Source organism: Chroicocephalus ridibundus, chromosome 4, assembly GCF_963924245.1.
Source record: "Chroicocephalus ridibundus chromosome 4, bChrRid1.1, whole genome shotgun sequence".
Classification (NCBI taxonomy): Eukaryota; Metazoa; Chordata; class Aves; order Charadriiformes; family Laridae; genus Chroicocephalus; species Chroicocephalus ridibundus.
The window spans coordinates 12,916,861-12,929,161 of record NC_086287.1 but is presented as its reverse complement, the minus strand read 5'-3'; the positions used below and the strand labels follow the sequence as shown (position 1 = coordinate 12,929,161).

The following is a 12,301-nucleotide window of genomic DNA, read 5'->3' as shown; positions in this document are numbered from 1 at the left end:
CTGATATTTTATATAATTCCCTATTAAAAGGGACAACATTACTCATTACGTAAAACAGTGCAAAGGAAAAAGATAATTTAAGGGAAACAGGGAAATTATGCATTGCATTTGGCAGATACCAGCTTTTACTCAAGACTTTTGGTACGTACATAATCTCCATTCAAATTATTCATTGTCAATTTTTGAACAACTTTCAAATCATTCAGGATCTGCTTCTTGACATACAGTAATTAAACTGAACTAATATAATATCACATAACCATTCATATCCAGAGACTTTGAATTAAATCGCATCAGTGATTTCCTCTAGAAAAATAAGTACATTTCTACATTTGATTACTTATATAGAAAGTCTAGCTGCATCAACTCACCTGTAGTATGGGTGTTTTGGGATTTGAAGAGGCCAACAACACCTTTTCCATGAAAGCCCCCAGATCTAAGTAGAAGAGTACTGTTTTTAGTGTTCTTCCAACAGACAACTGGTAGGCGATTGTGACGGTAACAGCGAGCAACTCTCTGTAGACTGCTGTCTTGAACAGACTGAGGTACTACCAGAAGCCCAGGATAACTGCATTGACAAAAAGGTGAAAAAAACTGAACAGTTAAAATTGCTTTCAAAATTTTAAACAAAGAAAAAAAAAAAAATCCTAAAATTACAAGCTGAATACACATTTTAATGAAAATACACCTCAACTGTTAGAATTATTTTTTATTTGGTAACTCTAATTTTTAGTCCGATCCTAGCAAATACATTAATTTGGAAAGAAAACTGCATTTTAAAAACAACTTTAATTATGAAAAAATTGTGAGACTTTCACTACTAGTCTTTTTCCATTTAAGGTTATATTTCATTTGGTAGTATTTTTCTTCTTAGTATTTCTCTTCTCTGTCACTATAATGAAGTCATATTTTTGAGCATGATAGAAAAGAGAATTTTGAGGCATGCAAATGATGCAGTAGTTTTGTTTTGACACTTGCATATGAAATATGAGAATTGAAAGGAAAGAATGTTAGATTGCCTAAAGTATCACAACTAAAACAATAGTTTCTGGTTTATGTCAAAATAGATTTAAATTTTACAGTAAGATTCCTTGGAACATTGTATTTGAAACTGCGTTTTTGTGTACTTTTTAAAACACTACAATACATTGAGGGATTAGGAAATTCACTGATACAATACCTTTAAAAATAGAAAACCCAGCAAGATGGTAGTGGTGTTCATGTTAGTGAAAAAAGGATTCAAGCAATATGAAAGATTATATCTCCTAAAAAAAAAAATTCAATTTAAATGCCAATTTCCTATGCTAAGAAGAAACTAAGAAACGGAGCAGGGAAAAGTTACTGCTTACTAAACAACTTTGTTCCCCTACAATACACACTGTTCCTGTAAATTCACTTCTTTGACACTTATTGGACTGCCTGCATACAAAATGAATGTACATAATATTTACGGTCTACCTCTTAAAACACAGTAACCAAACTAATATGGCACTAGATAAATATTTATATCCTGAGATTTGTAATCCACTCATATATTAATTATCTTTTAAAAAAAATCCTGTAGAATATTAAAAACTGGTGGGTTTAGTGGAGGAAAGACTTGTCTGCATAATGTTCAAAGCATAACAAAAATGTACAGATTTAGTGCCTTCATCTGCATTGTACTCAATGGTGACTGAAAAAAAACCAGTTAGTCTGTTATTCTAGGTAAGTCAGAAGACAAGAAAGGATCTAACATTTCTCCTGTGTGCCCTTCTTCCATGGAGAACTGGGGATTTCATTATCCACAATGAAAGCAATGACTTGCCAAAACTGGCTTCAGTGAATGCAAATACTCTCCTGGTATGACTCATGCAGATATGCTTTTGTATTAATAAGAATTTTTGTGGTTAGTGAACTACATTAGCTTTCACAACAAAAAGGGAGTTAGAAACATTCATGTGTTAAAAGACAGCACGGGACTTTCAGCACATGACAAATTTTTCAAGTAGTGTAGATACCTTCATGAATTCAACTATAAAACATTTTTTATTTGAAGAAGATAGTTATGTATAATTGTTTCTGAGGCTCAATTTTTTATTTAGGAACAGAATAGATATTATATGCAAATATATTACATAAATAATTTCCAGTACCAACACAGCAAGTTACAGAAACCATACCAAGAGAGTGAGTTCTACCAGCTAACTTTATTGGCTAAGTCAGAAAGCTGAAAAATAGCCTAATGATTTAGACATCAGTGTAGAAAGCCAAGAGAGAGAGAAACTCCTTCAAAAGGCAGTTCAGCGTATCTAGTTTAGTCTCCTCCAAAAGCCCCATGGGCCACAGGAAGAACCTAGGAAGGAAGACTTGTGTTGTCTGACAGAGCTTCTGGGGTGGTTCTGAAAGCTCACTTCCAGCTACCACTGCTGGCAGTCTTTCTGAATCTGATGAATACAGATGCAGCCACCACAAGACGAATCCCCAAGTGCAATACGAATAGCTTCATGGTCACTGCTTGAACACTCCTACTGTAGACAAAAATTTTCTCAGGGTAAGTTGCTTAAACGGATACATCATGTGGTACGTGTGCTACGTCACCTTTATTTTCAACCACTTGACTGAATTAGTAAACTCACCTCCTGCAAAGTGAATACATCCTGTTCAGCGCAGTTATTCTTAAGTATTCTGTTTTTGAGCGAGAAGAGTTACTACTGATGGTCCCCAGTCCCAAACGTTGATAGTCTCTGAAACAGGCTCTTTCTACTAATTGCTCCATTGTTGATTTTTCTGATGCTTTTAGAGTACCACTTGTGTGCAGCTCGCTGTCATCTGAAACTAAAGTTAAAAATCTGTAAGAGTTTGCTCTTGGGGAGGCCAGCCGTTATACAGAAAATGAAACACTAGTTTGTCTTACTGTCCGTGACGAATGACAAGAACTAATACATACAAATCACAGTTTATAGAAATTATAAGCAATAAAATAATATTTCAGTCAGGAAACCTGAATATATTGCATAGTTACCTACTGCCCTTGTGACTGGCACGGCTGACACATGCTAACTTGCTAAAATTGTGCAAAAGGTTCTCATATATTCATTTGAACTGAAACAAAGGCAGATAATCTTTCTTTCAACAATTTATGAAAAAATGTTAAACTCACAGCTGCTACACAAAGACGTACACAAGACAGAATAATGAAAAATGTGCACATAATTTCACTAAACATCCAAGATAAAGTGGACCTCACAATTCTTTTAAACTATCTTCAAAAGATGTAACAATCTTTTTAAGGCTCGGCTCAATTAAAAAAATATTTCTGTGTTAATAATTTCACAACTGTGAAACTGTTGATTTCTTAACGCCTCAATGTCGAACACCAGCCTTCAGCCGTGCATGTCAGCTGCATTTTCCAAAGCAGAGAAACCTTTAACCATGAGAGATAAAACCCACGTCACAAGTTCAAACTACACTGAAATTCAAGTCAAGCAAGGCCTTTGTACAAAACCTGCCACCTGCCTGTTATTGACACTTCCAACTATTTCCAAATACTGAAAGCAGATTTACTGTTCACAGAATGCATCAGTTACTTGCACCACTGAAATACGTGTGTAAGAAGGGAACTATTTCTTCATGAATGAGGCACTGAAAAGCATGTAAGGCGGGATTTCAATTCAAAACATGACTTTATAAAACTGGAAATTAAACTTGTTTTTAAAAATAAAAATTATGATACAATTAAGATTTTACTGGCAGTAGACAACATTCAGAACCCATATACCTTTTTCTTTTGTGTATCTTAGCATAAAAGCTAAATGAGTAATTTTATTGCCCCTGCAGCTCATCAAACAAACCCAAAAATTCTCTATTTGACCTAAAAATTAACTCTGTGGATATCTCCTCTTTTTTCTGTGTTTTTGAATTTGTCATGGTAAGCAAGAAGTTACAAAAAATTTGCAAGTATAAAGTGCACTAATGAGAAACAAATTAAATGAGTTTTAGAAATTATTTTATTTTTAGGCACACAGAAACTTGATATTTAACAGTTTTGAATGGAAAGCTCTAACTTACTCAGATGAGGGTGCATGTTTTGAAATATTTTTTTCTAAATGCATTTTTCTCTCGTGAAAGCAGGTATATTGGTGATCAGAATTTGCAAAACATTTTCCTCTGCATAAAAAGCTGGAGATTATAAGAGCTCATATCAATGGGCTTAACCTGAAGAGGGAGATGAAGATGTTTTGCTGTCTCAAGTTTAAAATGGATTCATTTTGATTTTGAAAATAAGAGGACTAATTCCTCTATTTTACTGTTCTAGATATGACTTTTTTAAAAGTGGGCTTTACAGTCTCCTATTTTATGAAACACACCAGTATGATCGCCAATAGGAAACAGAATTTAGTAGTGACGTGATTCTAAACTCTAAGGGAAATTAGACGTTCATCAGCAACAACTAACAACTAGAGCCCAGTTTCGGGCTCCACTGCAACTGGACCAGCTAAATAGGACTGAGAAAAGAGCAATGAAGATGATCAGAAGTCTACCGAGACTAAATTGAAGAGAAATATTACAATAGTCCATAAATACATTAAGCACTGCAATCAGAATGAAGGAAATAATCTTTTCTATATGTACATGGTGGCAGAATAAGAAGTGAAGGCTTAAAATTGCGGCAAGGAAATGTTTAGGCCTGAACATCAGAAAGTTGCTTGTTTTTCCACCAGCATTAAGGATGGTTAAAACATTAGTACAAATTGCCGAGAGTTGTGGAACCTTCATCTTTGAAAGCTTCTAAGAAAAAGTTAGGTAAACGTCTATGAGGAACAGATTAAATATGTTGATCTTGCCTTGGGGCAGAGAGATGGAGTAGATATCTCTTGAAGTTCCTTCCAACCCTATCTTTAACATTCTTTTTTAAGACAATGCATCACCTGCTGCAGATAGTTCCCATTTGCTTCATTGTTGGTATAGCTGCACAGTTTCCTATGCTTCAGTTTTTGAGACTTGCAAACAAAAAATCATTCACAGCAGTCAATATAAAAGAAATGGCAGTATTTAAAAACCAAATTTCTTATGGCTCTTTGTACTCTGTCTGAAGCTAAGAGTCACTACTGTTGTCAGCTGCCTATACGTGAGGTGCAGTCCAGTGCGGAGAGAAAAGCAAACTGTCAGACTTTGATCACCTTACACATTCCCAGTCAAAACATCTGGAAAGCAGCAGGTAGGAAGCCTCACGTTTTATATCTTTATATTTTGTTAGGGGAGGAAAAAAGTGACTGTCAGTAATGTTCATGTAACACCTGTGTTCACGGAAGAATGTAGTAGTTTCGTACATCAGCAATGTAAAAACTCTTTCTTCGTTGTCAAGAGAAGTACATCACACAGGTATGATTGTGCTTGGTGTCTCTGGGTGAAGGACACAAAGTCACCCAAAGATCACACAGGTACAGCCTGCAGAATTGCTTCTGACCTCAAAAATCTGCAACATCAGAACACATACTAACTCAGCACTAAAGGAAGATGCTGGAAATTCAATTAAGAATGTAATTTTTCAGCACTGTAAAGACATTCTATATTTTGTTATCCTTTATTTTTGCCTTTTTTCCACCATTTTATCTGCCATCAGAGAAGAGAATCAGTATTTTTTAGCTTTCCTAGAATGGCTTTCTTCCATTTCAGAGAGAACAGAGACAGTGCAGTAATACAGTCCTGCTTCAGACGACTTTTATATATCTGCTTGTAAGTCCCATAAGTTGCTTTGCTTACTGACCAACTACTCAAAAGGAAAATTTGGCTTTTTTGATGTTTTTGGAGAAATTATTAGTGTTTGATAAACACTTTGTTATCTGAAATGATTATTTTTTTTTTTAAAAAAAAGAAAGAATGGTATGACAAAACAATACCTGTTTATGTACAGGAGAATCTGGTTCCCTCTAGTGGTTTATTATAAATTAGCACTGGTCCAGATAAGGATATAGTGACAGCAGCACATGGTAGAAAAAGAAGTATTTGGAAGAAAGTCAAACTCCACACCATCACATGAACTATATAAAGTGCCCAAATCACTTTCTACTTTCTGTCCCCAAATCCTTTCAACCAAAATTCGTATTTTCAGTAATAACGACTTCTGCTGCTTTCAGAAATCATTTGTCACTTCCACATCCGCAGAAGTCTCCCATAGTATTTACTCTTTTTTGAATCTCACCAATTACTGCATTGTCATCATAGACTAATTGCAGATGTCATGATGTCTAAGGATAAATGAAAGCTACAGCATGCTTCTGTGCTGTTCTGCCTACACCATCATGGTGTAAAAAATGATAAAAAGATACTATATGTAAATAGTTTGATAATTAAAAAATAGTAATCTAGAATTTTGCTTTATCACTGAATGAAGTCAACTTCCTCTTTTGCCTTGTCATGACAAAAGAAAACACTTACTAAATGTACGTATTTGAAACCTTTCTCTTTCCTGTCTAGGAAGATTCTGCAATTTCTTCTTGAAGGCATTTCTTATTCAATACATAGGAATGAAAGCATCAACTGACATGGAAAAAAATGTTTTACTATTACCAGAGATATCATCATCTTCATTCCAGCCTGGGCGATTTCCTCTTTCTTCCACTATTGTGCCTGTCTTCTTCTTCAATAAATATTGGCGTCCAATTGTCATCTTCCCAGCACGTTTCGCTCCTTTTACAATGCTTTTTGAGAAGGTACTGCAAATTCATAGCAATAAAAAATATTTAGACGGATGCATGTGACTCTCCTCGATAGCACATACAGATTTTTATGATGAACCCACTTACCCAAATAAAATGTATTTCATAATTTTTAATTTAATATAAAAAAATTATAACCTCCAGAAAAATTACTTCCTCTATTAATTTTTAAAAAGCAATTTTATTATTTTGAGATAAATTTGTGTCTATTATGTCTACTGGTAATGAATAAGGTTTTTGTATTTTGCTGGCAATGTGATAAATCTACAAAATTGACAAAGTAAAGATAGGAAAAATAGAAATTACCTTAAAGTTTTAGGATTCCATGACTAGCTTGTGATTCTACTTTCCTGTGTCAACAATGCAATAATCAACAGAGAATCACAGGAACTACCACTCTGGAACAGACTAATGATCCATCTAGTCTAGTAAAAATTAATGTATACCATAAACTTCAAAAGAACTTCAAAAGACCCAAAGCTCAAACTCTATATTAAAAAACCGTACACACTGTACTAAGGGTAAAATTAATTCTAACACACATTAGGTTATTAACCTATAACGTAATACACAATATATCTGTTTTTTATGTTGTCATAGCTGAAGATGCTACTTGCATCGTGTATGTTTCAAAACGCGATGAGATGCTTGTTCACATTTACTGCAGCCAGCAATTTGGATAAGTAATTTATTCCTACACCAAATTAAGATGTGTATCATACTAGTCTACCTTTTATTTAGTAAATATAAAAAGATGCAGAATAGCACTCAATTACTTTGGCTTTGAATGATCTGCATTTCTGCAAAGCCGTCAGATTGTTCAATGGATTTGACTAATACTAAATACAAACATCAGTAACAAAAGAAGAATGACTATACCGGAAAGAAGTGTTCTTTTCTTTTTGTTTTGGTAAAATTATCTGTGGTGCCGTTTGCCCAGCTGCAAATGCAAAAGTGCTGAAGATAGACTGAGGATAACGGAACTTCATTAACTGTTTCTTAAATATTTCCACCACTTCGGGACTTACTTCTTCATCAAATGCTACTTTAATTAACTGCATATTAAAGACACGACATGTTAGAAACCAAAAAAAGTATTATAAAATTAAAGAAATTAAAAGATCCTAAAATACATTAGTAAAATTCCCATACTTATACAGTACTATGCCCATCAGAAAATACAAATATATGTACACATATCTTATTGATTTTGAGAGATATTACACAGCTTATTTTTTTATTTATTTAATTTTTACATTTACGTCCTAATACTAAGGTATTTTCACTAAGAAGTATCTGGAATTCTCGTAATATCGAACACTAAATATTTTGGTAAACCCAAGTAGAAGTGCTGGCACTAAGATGTCTACAACAGTTCAAATACTAGTCACATGGGACAGCTTAGCTTGCAAATATTCTGTGAGCTCTGCCCATATACTGGGAATTAAGGTTGGCAATGCACTTCCAAGACTCTCATCAAACCAACAATTTCAGCATTCATACGTCACAACCATTATACTTCCACTACTTAGTCATTCCAATTGTTGCTTCACCTTGCAGAGTATAGAAAACTGCTAATAATAAAACCATAACGGAAATCTGATCCTTAAAAAGCAACTAACCTTGTGCTATTCAACCCTGATCCATTCACCCCACTAAAACATTTTTGAAAGGTTTTGAAAAAGAAAAAATCCCATCCTGTCATCCTCAGCCAAATGGATGACCGTCAGCAATTCAGGGTGGGGGGGGAAGGAAAGAAAAAAAATTAGAGGGAAAAACAAGGACTCTATAAAAGGACTCTATAAAAGGGCCCAAGAGAACTTTAAGAATGTGCAAAAAGCAAACAAAGAAATATCCTAGAGCTTTATTTCTAAGCGCATACCTATACACCTTTTGAATGTCTTTTGTTTGCCATCTAGAAGGGGGATGTAATCATTGCTTTTTAAATTTCACTTGTTTTGTAAATACTTTCCAAATGACTAACTCTGTTGTTCTAGGACCTCCTTGAAAGGAGCTCTTGAATCTTTAGGGGTTACACAGATCTGAAGTTTTAAAGACATTAAATAGCATAACTGCAGCCAAAACATTCTGAAAGTCATAATTAATAAACAACGAGGAGGGGCTATTCCATACTGTATTGAACTCTAGCTGTTACAAAGGGAACAGAAAGTAAACTGTTTGCTGATTGTTTTTGTTCTCATAACCTAATACAAAACTATGCTAAACAAAAGCAAAGATGATGTTTGACCAGGATCCAGCATTAAAAACACTGCGCGGTGTCTGTATTTAGCACATCATTGAAGCATGCTAACTATTCTGGTAAAAAGATTTCTGGAAAATAAAAGTCCTCATGAAGTCCTCTCAAAAGTCCACAAGAAAACTTTCTTTTGGTTGTTTTACTCACTTGCGTTCCTAATCTTATACTTTTGAATATGATATTGAAGGACAATTAGCTAAATAATGTCCATTATTGTAAGGAACTAGTAAAACACTGATGATCTATTTTATTATGTTTTCAAATGTTGGAGTTATTGTTCTCAATGAAAATATACTTCTGCAGTCAGCCAACCCAACAAAATACTTCACGTATTAAGTACTGCAGTCTACTTCCAGGCCATGATATAAAATTCTTTGCCTTCAGCTTTCCCTCTCTCACAGTTTGTCCACAGTTAAGATCACTGCCACAAAGAAACATTTAGGGAAGACTTCAGAGACTTCATAATTCCTAATTCTTAGAAGTCCATCTCGGTCAATCACCCTGCAGTGCATGCTTCTGCTGAACACACTGAGGCGGATCCTACAGACAGGAAACTACCAGGATCTGTGCAGAAGTCAGGAAACTACGCGGATCTGTGCAAGTCACACGCAGGGCTCACTGGTTCTGGACAGTGGCAGCTACCCTAAAGATTCCACATGAGCCATACGGTGACTGTCTGCCATAGGTTTTTACACAAAGCTGGTAAAGTGACAAGTCTTGAGAAGAAAGCAGTATTTATAGCTTTTCCATGTTCATTCCATGTAGCTGGAGAAGAGCGAAAGCATGTTTCCACTGGCCTGCCTCGGCCTCTACTTACTCACGTTAAGAGATTTTAGACCCAAAACAGCCCTTTACTGGATCCAAAATAGAAAGGTGAGGAAAGGAGTGAAAGAGATCAAATATGAAAATGCTAACCCTCTGTAAATATCAACTAGGCCAAGAAATGCCAGGGTTTCTATGAGAGGACTGTATTCTCTATTGACTCTACAGGGCAGAAAACTGAATTCACAAATATCAGGACAAAGTGCTGCTCATAAGTATTTTGAAATGACTGTTCTGTCACACAATTTTTTACAAAACTTCCTTTTACCTGAAAGGTAGCTGAAGTTATCTGCAGTCCTTCCTGCATACTCTGCTGCAGCTGGTTCTGTATAGTGATCTTCTTCTCCTTCGTAACAGATGCAATAGGAAAGCTCCGGATTACTGTCTGCTCTCCAACTGAGGACCATAAAATTGTATTTACAATACTTGTTAGATGACAGAATCAGATCCCGTTCGGTCACATGGTACTTTGAATGAGTACAGGAAGGAGTACAGGAACGAGTAAGTACAAAGCAACATGAAAACAACGGTACAGAATTCATTCCAGGCAAAATGAAACAAATTTTTTTTTAAAATGCAAACTGCCTGAAAATGCAAAATGCCTGAAAAGTTGGTAAATTTCTAAAGTAGTATTATTATTATATAGTGTGTGTGTATGTATATATATAGAGAGAGACAGGTATCTATAGATAGATAGAGATATATAATAAATAATAATATATAATAATAATTATTATATATTATAAAGATACTAAGCATTTTGTCAATTTGAAAGTCTACGGTCTGTCTCCAACTTTAGGTAGTCCATAAAAGACCATAATACCATGTGACAGTCTAATGAAGTTTCCTCTAAGACAAGTACGTATTATGATTTTATATTAGATAAATTACTGAAGACAGCACTCTAAATATCTACCAATATGCAGGAATAAACAAACATTTAGCATCATCATCTTCAGCATCAACATTTATCGCCTCATCTGGAGAAATAAGTTCTAGTTAAGTTAAATGCAAACCAAATTCAATCATTATCTTATCTAGTGATAAAAACATATATGAAGAGATTATTCTTATCAGATAAACATAAAAAATTATACTGTAAGGTACATACATTTTGATGTTGATGCTTGAATAGGTGGATAGGTCAGCTCAAAGTCCTGCCTATCTGAAGGATCACAAGTATCACTGTTTAATTTTTCTTACCCAGTTGATCATGAGGAGTGCCTTTAAATATAATTCTGTAAGTGGTAAGGAACAAAGCTCCTTCAGCAGGGAGGATGTGAGGACCTCCAAGCAGTCCTCCTGTAGCTTCCTCTCTGCCATCAGGATCCAGTAGCACACGGAGACCTTCACAAACAAATTCTTCTCCTGGCAGTAAAGTTGGTCGTAGAATTTTGGGCTGATGCAAATAAATTAAAGTTTAAGTGTAATGGTGATACCAGTGTTATACCTCAGTCTAGTTATCATACTTGGCTTAAAAAGTTTCAAAACAAAATTGTTATGAGACTGAGTCCAGAGAAGGGAGATGAAGTTTGGACTCAACTAAGAGAATCGGGTCTCAAAAAACAGTGGGCAAGCATCAGCTTGTTTATGATCAGGAGTTTGGCTCTACTAGTTTCCTAAGTTCGTATTTCATCAGACCAAAATCAAGCACTTTATTTATCACTGGTGGAAATTTTCTTTTAATGTTTTGATGTTTTCTTCTAACATTATGAGGGGGAAAAAAAGATGACTAAATTGCATGATTCTAATACTTGTAAAGAATACAAGTATGTTTCATAATACTTGCCTTCTGTATTGGTGGAAGCCGCCTACTCTCACGATGGACAGCCTCCAGGGTCTCTATGTGCATTGCTACAATGCCTGGAAAGCAGTAATACCACAAATGAAGTCTCACATAATATGAAAGTTGCAATCTAATTAAAAGTCTGATATTCTGAAAATCTCGAATTTAAACATCAAGGTAGTAATTATTTGAAATTCAACAGCAATTATAGTCTAGAAAAGAAATCTAAGCTTCTAACTTCACTGAAAGTAACCAAAACTAAAAAGTGCATTTCTCTCACTAGAAAAAAAAGAAAAAAGAAAGACTACAAACCACTTTTTTGTCACAATTTTTACCTGGTATCATGCAATGAAGACCCTTGATGTGATCCTGTGTAACTCCGCTCTCTGTGCAAACCTTGTCAATAAATCTGGTGATGAAGCGTACAACCGCGTTTGCAACATCATTGTTCTCAGAGTCCTCAAATCCACTTTCAGTGTCATAACTCTCTGCAACGCTGCCTGCAATACTATAGACATAAATAAAAGAAATTTCAAGTGTGAAAAATTCAGTAGTGATGCACATATGAAACCTGGCAAGTCTTGTGTGTTTTTTCCTAGGTACAATACGTAAATCTTGCTAAAAGCATACGGTGGTACCACAATTACATCGTATTTTCACCGTCATTAACACCATCAGACCTGCATGGATGACGACATAGGAGAACTTTCCCTCCATGAGTCCAGCACAGACAGG

The 12,301-nt window shown here is 35.0% G+C and overlaps 1 protein-coding gene across 5 annotated transcripts in view; it reads right to left on the bottom strand.

Moving 5' to 3' along the window:
- Window positions 1-12,301, bottom strand: part of SBF2 (SET binding factor 2) — a 269,874-nt gene that overhangs the window by 44,941 nt on the left and 212,632 nt on the right. For all 5 annotated transcript variants that reach the window (XM_063332267.1, XM_063332268.1, XM_063332270.1 and 2 more), the window contains 8 exons: window positions 11,902-12,074; window positions 11,570-11,643; window positions 10,984-11,179; window positions 10,049-10,176; window positions 7,581-7,756; window positions 6,553-6,698; window positions 2,619-2,817; window positions 372-568 (listed from right to left, as the gene is read on the bottom strand). In XM_063332267.1, the coding sequence (XP_063188337.1) occupies window positions 372-568; window positions 2,619-2,817; window positions 6,553-6,698; window positions 7,581-7,756; window positions 10,049-10,176; window positions 10,984-11,179; window positions 11,570-11,643; window positions 11,902-12,074 (1,289 nt within the window). The remainder of the gene's footprint in view (window positions 1-371; window positions 569-2,618; window positions 2,818-6,552; window positions 6,699-7,580; window positions 7,757-10,048; window positions 10,177-10,983; window positions 11,180-11,569; window positions 11,644-11,901; window positions 12,075-12,301) is intronic.